Source organism: Nelumbo nucifera, chromosome 4, assembly GCF_055504915.1.
Source record: "Nelumbo nucifera cultivar China Antique chromosome 4, China Antique-T2T, whole genome shotgun sequence".
Lineage (NCBI taxonomy): Eukaryota > Viridiplantae > Streptophyta > Magnoliopsida > Proteales > Nelumbonaceae > Nelumbo > Nelumbo nucifera.
In genome coordinates, this window is record NC_142652.1 from 14,532,794 (window position 1) to 14,549,481 (window position 16,688).

The 16,688-nt window shown below is 38.9% G+C and overlaps 1 protein-coding gene across 1 annotated transcript; it reads right to left on the reverse strand.

Moving 5' to 3' along the window:
- Positions 1 to 105: 105 nt before the first annotated feature.
- On the reverse strand, positions 106 to 14,582 carry LOC104608026 (tRNA (Ile)-lysidine synthase). The gene is made up of 4 exons (XM_010273870.3): positions 13,905 to 14,582; positions 12,323 to 12,436; positions 11,854 to 12,144; positions 106 to 699 (listed from the first exon to the last, which is right to left on the reverse strand). The coding sequence occupies exons 1-4, from the start codon at positions 14,442 to 14,444 to the stop codon at positions 454 to 456; spliced, it is 1,191 nt and encodes a 396-aa protein (XP_010272172.1). The 5' UTR covers positions 14,445 to 14,582; the 3' UTR covers positions 106 to 453.
- Between the last annotated feature and the right edge of the window lie 2,106 nt (positions 14,583 to 16,688).

Here is a 16,688-nt window from a genome sequence, read left to right on the forward strand (position 1 = left end):
AATTTAAAGTAGCCTACTTAACACATCCTTTGAAAATGCCACAATACCACCAAGGGGGTCTTATTTTTGTAAGTACATGTCTATTCATTAAAATTATGCCAAAAGTGTGAAAGTCAGTGGAAATTTCCATAAAATTAAATCAACACCAGGTAATTAGTCATTTACAGACATCAACATAGAGAGGTTTCTGTACAAAAATGCAAAGCTAAGAAGAGGTAAAAGATCAAAGGAAGACAAAGAAGTGTATGTTACAAAGATCTTAGAACTGTAAAAAAGATGATTACAATGAAAAAGAACATTATGTTCCACAAGACTACCTTTTTTTTATCGAAGACTACCATTTCTCCATCTGGATTCTGCTGAGCTCTTTCTCCACAACACCCTATCACTGATACCATGGTGTTTGAAGTCAGTAATGTCACCATGGAGTGTGGCTGATGAGCAGAGTCATCTCTAACTCCATGAAGGACTTGTCAAACGAGAATCTCTAAAGACTGATGTGCCCCCTGATGCTGCAGGGGAAGGAGAAGAGGCACTATAGTGGGTTCCATACACAGATACTGGGGGTAGATTTGCAGGATGACCTGGGTGTCCAGTAGGAGCAAAACGTGATGGACTGGCTGTAACACCCATCGGTGTGGCAGTTGTGGTCTGAGCATGCCCAGCAGTTCCAAAACTTCCTCGACTTGTGTGTGGAATCTGCAGCATGTAACTTAACCAGAAGTTAATACATACCTCCTAGATCAAAGCTGCAAATACCTTGTTTTTCAACTGTGACAAGGATAAATGTCACAAGGTAAAGAATGCTTGGTACTTTGTGGGATTGGTATGCTTTGGGGTTGGTATGTTTACCATCAGGTAAGGTCAAATCATATATTACAAAAACAATAAAATATAGTTGCGTAAGAAGTTGTAGTATTGATACTACTAAACACGAAATATCATGAAATGCTAGCTAATGCAACTATGCAACTAATTTATAATTAAAATAAAGCATCAGCCAGAAAACACCGGAAAACAATGTCCGAGTTTGGAACAATAATGTTAGAAGATTTGGTTACAAGTTATACATTATATGCTTTAGTGATATTAAAGATAAATATTGAAAATTTGAAATAACAAGTATAATGAAAATGATTGCGAAGAACTTAATTGAACAGGCTACAATAGTGAATAGGATCTCTGGGGCATTGTATTATGGATTTACTAATTAGTTATTTTCAAATAGAGGCAATTAACAGTGGATGGTTTTAATTATATTCCTTAATCTAGGAATAGTTTAGCCCATGAGATGGCGTCTTGGGCATAAACTTCTTTTAAGAGAAGTTAGGTTGGTTATCCTCCTTTTCTGTGAACTCTCTTGTCCTATTTTTCCTTTGAATGGTAATTTTATGGTTATCCAAAAAAATGCCACTTCTCTTAAGGTTTAAGTGATTTCTAGGTGATCTCCATAGTTTTCAAGGCACCAAGGTGAACCTATGCAATGGGGGAAGGGGTGCCTTGCCACTTAGTTACCTAGGCAATGGGTTTTTTCTCATAATAAAAAATTATAACCCTAAGGTAATTCCCTAGGTTCTATAGTAGCAGCAGTAATCTTTGACTAGTAATTACCATAATCCTCATGAAATAAGTATAAACCTCATCATATTCAAAGTGCCAACGCAAAGATAGGCAATAGCCAATAGGGGGGCACCTTGTTGCCTAGTTGCCTAGTGATGGAATTTTTTTACATAAAAACCATGAATCCAAGAGTAACTCCCTAGGTTCCAAGCAACCAGCAACCATCTTTCATTGATAGCTATCTATAACCTTCATAAAAAGGTATAAGCCAATAGGGGGGCACCTTGTTGCCTAGTTGCCTGGTGATGGAATTTTTTTACATAGAAACCATGAATCCAAGAGTAACTCCCTAGGTTCCAAGCAACCAGAAACCATCTTTCATTGATAGCTATCTATAACCTTCATAAAAAGGTATAAGCTTAATATTAAAACATAGAAAATCAACATATTTATGAGAAGAAAAAAGAAAGAAAAGAAAATTTAGAAAATATAGGGGCTGGCAAATGGGTGGAAAGAAAAGAATATGATGATGATGATGATTAAGTGTTGATTGGACAGGATTTTACGTTTTTTTATCAGTAACTCAGAAATGATTTTATTAAAATTATAAGAAAGCAGAACAAGAAGTTGTGAAAGATACAAGTAGACACTAGGTGTCTAAATACAACTGAGCCCAAAAGCCAAAACATAGTTTGTCTCTGTACCCCTTGCTTAGCTAGACCATCTGCCAAATTATTGGCAGATGTTCTAACCCAGTTAACTTGAATAAACATGTCCCTAGAGAGCCATTTGAACTGCCTAAGATCATTCCTTAGGTGCCAAGATACTCCTTCCCCCTTTAGCCAGTCCACAACTATTTTGGAGTCACCTTAAATAACTAACCTTTCAAAGCCCAACTCTTTGGCTTTCTGAACTCCAAAAACAGCTGCCAAAAATTCTGTTATTGCCACATCTCCTTGTTTAATTAGACAGAATTTCAAATTCTTCCTTGCTTTTTGGTTAAGGTATTGAAATCTTTGAGGGTTCAAGACAGCACACACCAACATGTGTGCTGATTGAACCCTAACAAAAAAGAAAATAAAAAGAAATAAGCATGAACATCTGTTGCTCCATTGTGATCTCGTCTACTGGATTTGGGTAAGACTACTCAGTGATTTAAAAAGGCACACCTCGCACAAGCGAGGCACATTTTAGGGTAGGCGCCTTACCCAGGTCCTAGGCGCACGCCTGGTGTGCCTTGCGCCTCAGCTCAGGCATGCGCCTTTTGAGAACCCCCTATTTGGTAGTGTTGTTCATTCATTCATCCTAATATATCTTCTTAAAAATCAATTAAAACTATAAAACCATTATTTTTGTGTGAGAACTAAGAATTTAAGACCTAACGTGGACTTGTTTGGGCTTGCCTCAAGGGGCATGGTGCAAAGGCAGCTCGTAGAATCAGGAATGTAATATGTTTTACATCACATTAGCTACTTCAAGTAATGCAATTTAGAAAAAAAAGAGATTATGGGTTTTATATGCTTGAAAATGTTTTATATATTTGATTTTATTTTTAAATTCTCATTTGAATATGCTTAAAATGTTACATTTATGTATTTTAATTTTAGATAATAGGTTTTCTAAAACATTTATTTTAAAATTTAAGTTTATATATTTTTTTTTGAATTTTTTGCCTTTTTTTTATTTTTTGACATTTTTATTATTTAGCTTTTTTTTATTTTTTGCACCTTGCTTAAAAAGGTGCACGCTTCACCTTCCGCCTTGCACCTCAGGCACAAATTGACTCCTGCGCCTCGCACTTTTAAAACACTGAGACTACTGCAGCATTTTGGAGTGAAGTTGTGTTTCCCGGCTAGTGTGAAAGAATTCTTAGAACTTGGCATGTAAGGGGGCTAAGCAAAGCTGGAAAAGTAGCTTGGAGCAATGCCTCAGCAGTTTTCTGGGCAACATGGTGTGAAAGAAATAGCAGAAATTTTGAAGGGTGCAGAGAACAAAAGAAGTGTTCAATAAGATTTTGGGAATGTTGTTTTCATGGTTGGCAAATCACTCTCTATTTAGAGATAGACACACAAGTTCATTTTTTGATCAATATTCTCTTTTTGTAAGAAATATATAGTTGTTTTGTGTTTCAGGTGGGGTGTATTGGGTCTGCTTCCTCCCTGGTACAGAATTTCATTGTACAGGGTTTTCCTTTGTATTTGATTTCCTTATTGTTATTGTTATTGTTGTTATTATTATTATTGATATCATCATCATCATCATCTAAGCCTTTTTTTATTGGAAACAGTAACTTTCATTAAAAATATCAGTTAAACATCGTACACTGTCAACCACTCAAAATCTGAGTGTTGACACCAATCAGCTTCAAGAATTACAATACAGCCCAAAAGAAAATTTCCCTGAAGGTCCCCTACTTACTATCTGCCACAGAGTTGGTTGACCTCCTTACCCATTTGAATAATACCCCGGCATCCCTTGCCAAGCAGATTATTTCCCTTATTTGTTGTCTAAAAGTCCATACACCCAAACTTTTTGTCTGCAGCCACCCTATTAACAATTTAGAATCCCCTTCCGCTTCAAAGTTCTGAAATCCCCATTGCTTGGCAAATCTCAGGCCTTGTAGGAGAGCCAAAATTTCAGCTCTCAGAGAGTCTCCCACTCCTATGGGACCAGAATATAGTGCCACCATTCTGCCCTCTCCATCCCTGAAAACTCCCCTAGCTCCAGAGGGTCCTGGATTACCCAAAGAGCTTCCATCAAAGTTTAATTTTATCCTTTGTTGTGCTCCAGGTGTCCAACAAGGCTGAAATACAAGCTGTCTGGTTGAGGAATTTGCTACAGCTGACCACCCCCTGAGTATATCATCCACTGAAAAGTCCTTGAATAAGTCACTAACTTTCAACCAGTGTATAACTTTGATGGCTACACAGTCAATGATTTGTTCTGTTGATTTTTGTACCCCTTGGAAAATTCTGTTATTTCTTTCCTCCCATAAAGACCAAAGAGTGATTGCTTTTGTTGCCCTCCACCATAGTTGTCAAGGCGACGCCTAGGTGACAAGGCGCCCTTTGAGGCTCGCCTCGCCTAATCGCCTAACAGTTCTCTACTTCCTACTATAAAAAACTTCTTTATTCATTCTTTTTTTAGATTATAATTAAAAAATAGACATTATTAAACTAAAATAATCATTTTGTGTGTTTATATACTAACTTCTTTTTATTATTTTCTTATTTATTAGAGTTTAATCAACACAAACATTGCTAAATGCTGTATTGAACCCTCAAAGACTTAAAAACCTGAACCAATAAGGGAGAACTAAAAATTTTATCTAATCAACATATTTTCATCTTCCATATATTCTTCTTCTTCTTCTTCTACTGCTACTACTACTACTACTACAATACTTTTTATTTTCTTCTTTTCCTATAACAAAAATAAGGGTTCAGCCCCTATATTTTTTGAATTTTATTTTCCTTCTTCCTTTTCTTCTCATGAATATGTCAATTTTCTATACTTTAATATGAAATATATACTTTTCTTATGAAAATCATGAATAATTATAAAAAAAATATGGTTATGGTACCTAGGGAACTACCCTAGGATCTATGTTTTTAATGTAAAAAATCCATCACCTAGGCGCCCGCCTAGGCGACTAGGTGCCCCCCAGTCGCCTAGCCTCGCCTTGGCGCCTTGAAAACTATGCCCTCCACATCATTTTACCCCTTTTCTTTGATAGTAAGAAGAAGCTTGGGTTAAAGAGGCTTGCCACATCCAAGGGAGGGGTCCACCTACAACCAAATAAGGAAGAAAACCAATTCCACACAAAAGAAGCAAAGGGACAAGATAGTAAAAGGTGTAATTGTCTCACCATTTCCCAAGCAAAGGCAACAAGCATGAGGAGAGAGGCAATGATTCGGCCTCCTTTTTTTTGTAAATTGTCCAAAGTAATGATTTTTTGGAGCACCACCTCTTAGCAAAAGGCTCTTATTTTGGGGGGTACAGGATTACACCAAACTTCCTATGTAGGAAAAGAACCTACTGGGTCCGAGCAATGAAGGAGGGCGAAGAAAAAAGAAGCAAAAGTAAAGGAGCCAAAAGGGGGAACCGACCAAATTCTACTATCCTGACAAGAAGGATCCAAGAAAACAGTACCAAGAAGGGAGATAAGATCATCTACTATGCCCATTTTAGATTCCCTTAACCCTAGGTCCCATGAGTTTTCATCAACATGCACGAAAGATATCACTCTCCCTTTATTGAGGGACGAGGAGTAGATAGGTGGAAATCTGTCTTTAAAAGGAGTATCCCCAAGCCAGACATCCTCCCAGAAACTTACTTTGTTACCAGCACAAGCATCAAACCTAACCAGCGAAAGGAAAGAATCAAAGAAGGTAGCAAACTGTGAATTTCTTTCCAAGGAGAAGCTCGTGTTGCCCTAGGAATGCTTGCAATTACAGTGTGCCATAAGTTCTCTTGTTCCAAAGGATACCTCCACAACCATTTACCCAACAGTGCCAAATTCCTTAGCTTGATGTTTCCTATCCCTAAGCCTCCACTATCCTTACTCTTTGACACCATCTCCTACTTTACCAAATGATCCATTTTTGTGAACATTTCCACTACCAGACCCCAAAAGTTATAGAACTCGAGTTCCCCCCCCCAAGGGGAGTCCAAGGTACTGTAAAGGCCAATCTCCTATCTCACAACCGAGCAATCTAGCTAGGCTTTCTACCTCCCCTCTCTCTTTATTTAACCTTACTACACAACTTTTGCTCCAGTTTACTCTGAGATTGGGGACCTTTTCAAAAAGTGTGTTACCAACCTTTGTAGATTAATCATTTCCTCCCTTTCCCCTTCACAAAAGATAACAATATCATCTACAAACTGCATATGGGTAACCACCACATCCTTCCCCCCAACTCTCTAACCTCGTAGCATGTTGTTCGCATCAGCCCTTGATATCAGATCACTAAACACATCTGCTACTAGAGTGAAGAGAAATGGAGATAGGGGGTCACCTTGTTGAAGGCCTCTTTTAGCTGGAAAGAAGTCTTTGGCAACTCCAATGAGCAATATGGAATAATGACAGGAGGATATACAATCCTATATCCATTTACACCACCTCTCTCCAAAGCCTCTCAATCTTAAGATTTCTAGAAGAAAATCCCAGCCCACCAAATCATAGGCTTTCTCCAAGTCCAACTTACACACTAGCCCAGTGTTTTAAAAGCACAAGGGCCAATTTGTGTCTTAGGTGCAAGGCGCAAGGCGAGGCGCGCGCCTTTTTAAGAAAGGCACAAAATTACAAAAAAAAGGTAAAAAATAGTCAAAAAATTCCAAAAAAAAATTAAAAATATTAAACATAATGTTAATAAAAATGTAAACTTAAATTTTAAAATAAATGATTTAAAAAACCTATTATCTAAAATTAAAATACATAAGCATAACATGTAAAGTGTATTTAAATGAAAATTTAAAAATAAAAGCAAACATATAAAGCATTTTCAAGCATGTAAAACCCACAATCTCTTTTTATCCTTAATTGCATTGCTTCAAGTAGTTAATGTGATGTAAAACATATTGCGTTCTTGATTCTATGAGTCGCCTTTGTAGCATGCCCGAACAAGTCTATGTTAGGGTTTGAAATTCTTATTTCTCACATAAAAAATAATGATTTTACAACTTTCATTGCCTTTTAAGAAGATATTTTATTGCAATGGATGAATGAGCAACATAAACAAATAGGGGGTTCTCAGAGCTTCGAAAACCCTAACATAGACTTGTTTGGGCTTGCCTCGAAGGGCATGGGCTGAGGCGCAAGGTGCGCCTGATGCGCACCTTTTAAAACACTACACTAGCCCTTTTTCCTTTCTCCTCTTTTTAAACTCCACACACTCACTTGCAATGAGGATTTGGTCTATTATCTGTCTTCCAAAAAAAAGGCGTCCCAACCAAGGTTTAAAATTTCAATATGATACAACCTGTATTTGGCATATCATGTCGTATATTTTACCTGTCAATACACCTATTTAAAGGTGTTTTGAAGAAACCTTTTTTTTAATAATTAAAATACATAGAAATAGGCCCAGCCTGAAATTTTGAAAAATAAACTAAAAAAAAGCACAGGGTTTAAAGTATTGATACACCACTTCTGGCATATCGGGGTGTATTGATATTTTGAACCTTGGTTCCAACTATATGATGTTGGCTACATGAATCCTGCTTTGTCATTTTGTTCTGTTCTGTGCCAGTATTGGTTGAAATCTTAAAGGATTAAAGACTACATAACTGACTTGTGTGTTGATTGAACCCAAAACAAATAAGAAAATTATAAAAGTAACCAGTATACGAATTATAAAAATATTATAAACCACCCTCAAAATCTTGGGGTCTGGGGAGGGACAGATGCATGCAGCCTTACCCCTAAATATACACAGAGAGGCTGTATCCAAGATTTGAACCCTGGTCAAATAGGTTGCAATGGAGCAACCCAACCATTGCATCAAGGTCCACCCTCCAAAACATAAAAATATCTTTTGTAATACTATAAATATCATAAATAAAAATATAAAAATACTATTTAGTGACTTGTACAAAAATATGTAGGCACTTGGGCAAGGCGACCTTCCAAGGGTACCTTGTTGCTTAGGTGTCACCATGACAACCATGGTGATATCTTGTCACCTTGGGGACCCCCATCCCATCCTCAAGGTAAATACTCTTTTCATTTCTTGTTCAATCAAGGCAAGAAAAATGAAACCCATACAATATATAAAGGGAACCCCTCCAATCAAAAGAGGTTTTCTCATGCACAAAATTATAATTTAAAATATATTGGCCTATGATTTTTAAGTGTTGATATAATCCCTTTTGGATGTGAGCAGGCTTGCGTGTTGCCTTCTAGTCCTCAAGCAAAAACTATACTATTATTAATAATTCAGAGAGGGAAACCAAAAAATATAGCAATGGTTGAACCGTTGAAGTCACTAAGCCAATTTTCTGGTCCCCCGAGATCTGTTGAATTCTGTTAAATTGCTTTTTGACATTCAGAAGCAATTTAGTTATTAGCTGCCTTCCAGGTCTAGATGCCAAATTCTGATATTATGGAGGTTGAATATAATTTCTTAAAACTATTTACTCAGGCTATACCTACACGATAAATTAAAACTATGATAAGTATATAATATATCAAAGGTAGATGTATTAAGTAGATGAATCTCAAGGGAAGAAAGAATGCAGTTGTTCAAAGGGTGGAGTGTTGGAAGGGATAGAATCGTAGTGACACACATGCAGTTTGCAGATGATATCATTATCTTTTGTGATGGGGAGAATAGAATTTGGTTGGAGAACTTAAAACTAATGGTGAAGTTGCTTGAAGAATCTCTAATTTGAAGGTCAATTGGACTAAAGCCTAAAAGCATGATAGCAAGAATAAATATAGGGGAAGATGAACTAAGGCATTGGGCAGAAGCCTTGGGGTGTGCTTGTGGTGAGTAGCCAATGAATTATTTAGGTCTCCCCTTTGTGCAAACCGTATATCTAATAGTCGGAACCCAGTAATGTAGAAAGTGGAAAAGCGATTACTAGATTAGCCATCTAGAGTAGGAATTAGAAGGAAACTGATCTGTTCGGTGTTTGTTGATAACTCCTGGGATTTGGGCTTGAGAAGAGGTCTAAGGGATTCTGAAATGGGGATGGTTGATGATTTGATCACTCAGTTAGGGGAAGTCTTTCTTGATCAGTCCTGTAGAAATAGCAGAATTTGGAAACCTACCCCTTCTAGTTTTTTCAATTGCTCTTCTTTCTATAACATTTTGCTTCAGATCTCTAACCTTGTAGGGAACTTTCCTTCAAAGGAGGTGTGGGGTAGCCCTGTACCCCCCTAAAATTCAGGCCTTTTGTTGGGAAGTGGCACTCCAAAAAATCAACACCTTGGATTTATTGCAGAAAAAGATGCCATATATGTGCTTCTCCCCCCATGTTTGTTGCCTCTGTTTGGGTTCTGGTGATACAATTTCACATTTACTAATCTCATGTCCCTTTGTGTTCTTTATTTGGTTTTGGTTCTCTTCTCTCTTTGGCTGTAGGTGGACTCCCTCCTCAAGCGTGGTGAACCTCTTTGATCCAACTTTTTACAGGCAACCAACGGTTCGTGGAAGGATTATGTGGGGAGCCACTAGAACTGTTGTATTGTGGTCAGTGTGGGAGGAAAGAAACAATAGGATCTTTAAAGGCAGATGTAGATCCAAAGAAGAGGTTGTGGAAGGAATAACTACTAAGGTTATCCATTGGTTGAAATCCTGTGATCTTTTTAAGGATTTCTCAGTTGAAGACATTTATAGAAGTTGGGGTATTGTGGCATCTACTACTACTTCCAAAGCTATGATACAGGAAGTTTGGTCCCCACCAGCACAACAAAGGGTGAAACTGAACTTTGATGGAAGCTCTATAGGTAATCCAAGCCCATCTGGTATAGGAGGTGTTTTCAGAGATAATGAAGGCAAGATAATGGCTTTGTTTTCAGGTCCAATAGGAGTTGGAGATTCCTTAAGAGCGGAAACCTTGGCACTACATCAAGGTGTAAAACTGGCCAAACAGTTGGGGCTACAGCAGATTGAGATAGAGCGAGACTCCAAGTTGGTAATTGGGTGGATGCAATCAGGGCAGCTGGGAATTTGGCAATATAGACAGCTGATAAGGAAATTCTTAGCATAACAAGGGAGGTGGGTGTTTGGTTCAAGTGGGTAAGGAGATCAGAAAATGGTTTTGTTGACGCCCTAGCAAAACAAGGGACTGTAAGGGAGAGTTTTTTGGGCAGTGCTGTAATGTTTGATGCTTATTGGATCAACCTTTTCTAATAAGGGTTGAATTCTGTATTTCAGGTTAATTTATCTCTAATGAAAGTTATCGTTTCTGATCAAAAAAAATATCTAGAGTAGGAATTATATCTATCTTGAGGGTTGGTTAACTTTGATTAAGTCCACTTTGGCTAATCTTCTCGTGTATTACCTCCTTGTGTTCAAGATGCCTTAAATGATTGTTAAAAGTATAAAGAAATTGATGAGAGAATTCCTTTGGGAACCTGGGGAGGGAAAGAAGGATCATTTGGTTAGGTAGGAAGTAGAAACAAGAAGAAAAGAGGACAGGGGATAGGGAATAGGTAGTATTACTAAAAAAGAATATAGCCTCCTTTAGAAATGGTTGTGGAGATTCCCAATTGAGATTGATAACTTGCACTCATGGGCTCTCAGACAAGGATGGGATGCTGGATTACGGCATGGAGTTACCCTTCACTTTGGAAAGTCATATCTGGTGCTCTTCTTTTGTTTCTTATGCACACTAGGTATGACCTTTCCTTTGGTAACAAAATTAAGTTTGGGAAGATACTTGGCTTGGGTGAAAGATTTGTTTCCCTCTCTCTTTACTATCCCTAACCTTGAAGGGTAAGCCCATCTTTGACTTTGTTATCCCTTCTAGGCTTCTACCTCACTTTTTGGGCTAGATTGCAATTTGGGTTTTAGGAGAAATCTAAGAGAAACTGAATTTCCTCTTGTTACTAATCTTCTGAAATGGTTGGAAGGCTGGTTTTGATGGGTCTAATGGGGACAAACGTCTGTGGGCTCCAAACCTTGATGGAAGTTTCTCTTGTGCTTCCCCGGGTGAGGACAATGAAATTGCTTTCAGACTTTACACTTGGTGACATACTCAGAAATTGGGGGCCAGTTGCACCTTCTTCTTCTAAAAAATCAAAAAACTATTAAAGAGTGGACAGCCCCTGGTAGAGGATGGTGGAAATGAAAATTTGATGGTAGCAGAATGGGCAACCTGGGGCCATCTGGTGTTGAGGGAGTAATAAAAGGTGAAAAATGGAAGTATTAGTGCAATGTATTAAGGCCGATACAAGGAAATTCAGTGAGGGTAGAGAGGAGGGCAGCAACTATTGGGGTGCAAAAAGCCAAGGAGATGTGTATTAGAAAGGATGAAGACAACTTTTTTTTGGTAGAGATGATGAAGACAACTTGGTGCTTCAGAAATGAAATCAGACAATTTAAAAGGTTTTCGAGGGATATGTAAATTGAGGTTCAAGGGTTGGGTGGGATAGCAGAATCTATTTTGTTCTCTAATTGATTGTATTCACAACCTGTTGTTTTACTTTCTATATTTTCTAATAGGCATATAATAATAGCTTTGTTCATATTCCATAATACATATGCTTCATATGTAATGGGATTATGAGAAGCATCAGGATCAGTGGAAACATTTCACTTTGCAAGAACTAAATAGTATACGCACCGCATTATGTTGAGAAGAGCTATATGTGGGCCTTCTAAGTGGAGAAGCTGAAGATGGAGAAGTGCTACGCATGCGTTGCAGATGGCGGCCATGTGTATTAGGATTAGAGATGTCTTCTGCTTCCCCTTCTAGATCACCACTGAAATTACCCTCAGAGCTTATCCTAGGAACAGCATTTCTAGTGATGGATCCCAAGTCAATTGTACCATCAACTTGAAGAGGAGCAGAAGGGCGAAGCATTGATGCTTGTATACTGTTCCTTTTCTTCATTTCCTCCTCTACATTTAAAATCTGCAGGAAATTGAGAAATCTAGTGCTTAGTAGTTAGCATTCTACAAATTAAGATTACTTTGAATAGATATCATATTGCAAAGTACAGGAAGTCAAAAACTATCTTTAGAAAAGCAGCACTATTTTACAAAAGTCTCTTCCTATAGATGGTCAAGAAGAAAAATGGAATAAAGCTTACCTGCTTTAGCATTTGTACTAGATTATGCTTCTTTTCATTTAAAACTTGCAATTTCTCCTCAAGCTCAGCTTTTCTTTTCTCTTTGTCACTCATTACATCCACATTCTTGCTTACCTGGCATGTAAGATATGATGAACAATTACTACAGAGGCAAAATGAATACAGGAAAAATAAACAAAAAAGGAAATATTGTGCATGCCCATTTAATTCCTCACAAAATCAACATCCATGTAATGTTAGTTTAGCAACTTCTAAAGTAGAAATGTAGCATATCACAGACAAATATAGCATAGTACTCTGGCTTGATCATATCACATGTGGTCATGACCTAGACTGAATCCATAATAGAAACAATGTAATGCTTCATGCTCAACACAAGGATCCTTCTATAGCTTGCATGCTGAAAGAAAGTGGTTTATGAAGGAGAATATATGCAAGTTCATGGATTTGATCCATGATAGCTATGCAATGGAGAATTGCCTGTGTAAATGCATGCAAATGGACAGATGATAATTGGAGTAGAGAACAGTATATGAGTCAGTTGGTGATTGATGATTGTTCTTACTAGGCCACCATCATTTATCCTCCCTAAGCATTCTCATGTGCCTCCCCCCCCCCTCCCAAAAAATAAATAATAAATAATAAATAAAAGGTAATTTATTGGAAAAACGGGAAACTTCAACTATATCCAAAATTCTTTAAAGCAAGAAATAGTAGCTACTAGGATGCTTCAATTTGTTACTAAAGTCAGGGAAAGTCCACTTTGAAGATTGACAAATAGAGAGAACGAATTAGGAGGAAAACATGTTTTTGAGAAGAAAAAGGAAGCAGAGCCATGATGAATAAGCAAGGATCATGAATATCACTTTGATTTGGTGTTGCAAAGACAATTCTAAGTAGGAAAAGCACTTGTAACTTGCAGATTACTTTTTCTTTTACTTTTTTTTTCTTGTTTAATATAAATTAACATCCATATTCATTATTTACTTATTTATTTATTTTCGCCTACAGAAGTCTTAAAATTCATATCTTTTCAGCTTACAAATTTGAACTTTGACTCCTGCAATCATGTCCATGCAAAATTACCCTAAGGGTGATTGAGCTCAACTTTCTAGATGCAATGAAAATGGATTGTTTTGGCGACAGGTTTAAATTCTTTCTTTAATAGTTTTCGGTTTTTCTTTATTCTATAATACTTATTTTGATTTATTCTTTGCGATCACTCACAACCACTCAGTTCCAGAAGAGTTTATCACTTCATTGAATGAAAGCATGCTGCACCAAACTGCATTTTCTTTTTCATCAAACTTGAGTGCAATATAACTCTCTCTAACACAGATACTAATGAATCGACTCTCAAACTGCCACTGGGATATCCTATAAACAACTCATTTTCTAGTTCCATAGGATTGATTACGTTCATCGAACCAGCAAATTATGTAGCAAAAAACAGAAGATATCGGTAAGACCAATAAACCTCCAACCCCGAAACAAATTAATGTATGTGATGGTCTAAATTGACCTGACAATTATATGTATTTGTGTTCGAAACCATAGATATTCTTGTATACGTGCTCCTTACCTCCATGAAGGGTTGGACCGAGTCCACCGGCTTCTCTTCTTGTAAATCCTTGGGGATACGGCCGCTTACGCTACCGCCGCCACCATCTTTTGGAGCACAGACGCTCTCTGGGACGACAGCGTTTGTGGCATAAGACGAAATAGAACCACCGAGTTCTCTGGATTGCTCAGCACGAGGATCGCAGTCTGCTTCATTTTGATCTTTGGCGTGTTCAACTGTTCCATGCTGGGATGGCGCATCTTCAGAATTCCTGGCGATGGTTGGCTGGGATTGGGGCTCAGAAGCGAGACAGAGCTTTCTCCCGTTTTGTTTGGAACAGCCACTGTCTCCAACGCCTTCCTCTTGTTTGAAATCAGGGTTAGGGTTGGGATTTGAGCTAGTGGGAGCGGTGGTGCTGGAGATGCGAGACAGAGCTTTCTCCCGTTTGCGGAGGAGAATCCTGAAATCTTTGAGGGAAATGCGAGGGATTGGCATGAGCCATCGCCGAGGGACGTCGGGCACCCTGTGCAGGTTCCCTCTGTACAGTGAGATCGCCACCATCTCGTTACTCGAATATCGATTGATCAAAAACGATGACGACCGCCCTTTCTGTTCCGTTTTCTGTCGCTTCCTTCTATTGGGAATTTGGACTCTCGAGTTCCGATCTCGGATTTCGCCCCTTTTTTCCTCGTCCGATTGGAATCTATTTTACACCGCATCCCACCTTGTATTATATTATACGTTTAGGAATGAGCATTATTCGGTTAAAATGGAAACACCAATCGAAAATTTGAGTTTCGTTTGTTTGGTTTTTAGTTAATTTGATTTTTAAATATTTCGGTTTCGGTTTTTAAAATTATAAATTCGATTAATTGAATAAATATAATTTTAATATATAATATATAATATCTAACATATAATATATAATGTATTATATATTTATATATTAATATATTAATATCAGGATATATATTTCATAATATATAATATATTATATGTTATAATATATATAATATAGAATATATTATTAAAATTTGATTTTAACTGAAATAACCGAAAATATCAAAAATTTTGGTTTCAATTATTTTATTTTTCATTCGTATATTTCTTAATTCGATTTCTAAAATTTTAATTTATTCAATTCAATTTTTAACCAAATAAACCAAATACTCACCTCTATACCCCACAGGCCACAAAACCATTGGTTGAATCCGACACTAAGGTGTGGTTTATGGACCTGTGGTGGGTAATTTTCCTTTCCATGATATTGAGCTCGTGATTAATGGGCCCATGCCATCCCAACTAGGGTTGGCCCATGGGCCAAACTACACCCTACAAGTTAACTGACCCAGCCCAAGCTTTAGGCCAAATTGGGCTGGGCAGACTTCCAAAGTACTTCTCTTGGGCTTAGATTGGGTTGTCATCCATATTTTCTCTACTTATCATGCCTAGGGCTGTAATCTATCAGATTTGGGTTGTATTAGATTTGGTCCATGGGCCGTATCATATCTGATGAAGGAAAATTTGGCCCGACCTCGCAATCACCCGACACGTGGCAAAAGCAAGCAACTCGGGGCAGCAGAGCATCCAAAACGAGCACCGAAAGTAACGAAGTCCAAGCTCACTACTGAACCCGAACTCCACTAGACTGGATTCTCTACTAGGAGCCTGAGCTCCGTACCAAGAACCCGAGCTCCCTATTAAGAACTCGAGCTCCCTACTGAGAACCCGAGCTCCCTGCAAGGAGCCCGAACTATCTCGGGTCCTAAGCCTCACAAAGCCGTGACCCGAGCTGGCCCATGGCAGCTCGGAACACTCCCCAAACCGAACTCAAGACATCTCGCTCGCCACTCCAGCACTTCGCTTCCGAAACACCAGACTGACCAAACGTACCTGACACCAAGGACGTCCGTATCCAAGGGTGGCGCACCTGACTGATTTGGGATCTGAAGCCTGACAGCCGCACTTCAAACGGCCTCCTGCTACCGCCACCTGCCACCATCGTTACCAGCCACAGAGACGGCTCCGACAAAAGGAGCAGTGGCGGTTCTGTCCAGCCAGAGGAAATGACATCCGAACTGGTAGGAGCTCAAAGATAATCATGCCCGATCTGACAGAAGCCTGGAAGTGAGTGCGCGAGGTGGTTATAAAAGGCTCCTACCCCCCAAGAACAAGGTATGCTAACTTTTGCGCTATCTGGCTTATCTTGCCTTTGAAAGACTCTAACTTGAGCTTCGGAGCCCTTACGCCAGGTTCACCCCGGAGCTTCTTCACCCCCTCCGTTTCAGGTCCCCTGCCACTCAGTTCAGAGGCAAGATCGTTGACAGCTAAGATCGACCGGATTGTGCATCATCAATTGGCGTCGTCTGTGGGAACGCTTCAAAAGGCCTCCCTCCAAACTCTCATACCCCTTTCTTCTTCTTTGAAAAACTCAACACTCATGGCCTCTTCCAGCAACGCCGGACGCGGCACAGAGACAAACACCACCGGGGAACAGCCTCAAGTTCCCGTGGTGTGCGTTAGGCAGTTCACCATCCCCCTCTCGGTGGACGGAATTCCCAATCTGAATACGCCACAAGCAGTGGCGCCTGTAAACCTTCCTGCCACAAACATCCCCTTTCTTCCCCCCATCGAGACTACCTTCGCTGAACCAACCGCCGTCCCCCTGGCAGCTAGCCAAAATCGGTTGGACGACCTGATGCAGTGCATGCGGGTAATACAAGCCCAGATGCAACAGTTCCAAGAACACCAGCTTCACCAGCACCAAGTGTTGCACAACCTCTCCCAGTATCACTATCAACAGCA

Coding starts and splice junctions, on each gene's coding strand:
- LOC104608026 (XM_010273870.3), bottom strand. CDS start 14,444: ATGGTGGCGATCTCACTGTACAGAGGGAACCTGCACAGGGTGCCCGAC. Junction 12,145..12,322: donor TAGTACAAATGCTAAAGCAG/GTAAGCTTTATT, acceptor AATTTCCTGCAG/ATTTTAAATGTAGAGGAGGA. Junction 700..11,853: donor GCTCTTCTCAACATAATGCG/GTGCGTATACTA, acceptor TACATGCTGCAG/ATTCCACACACAAGTCGAGG.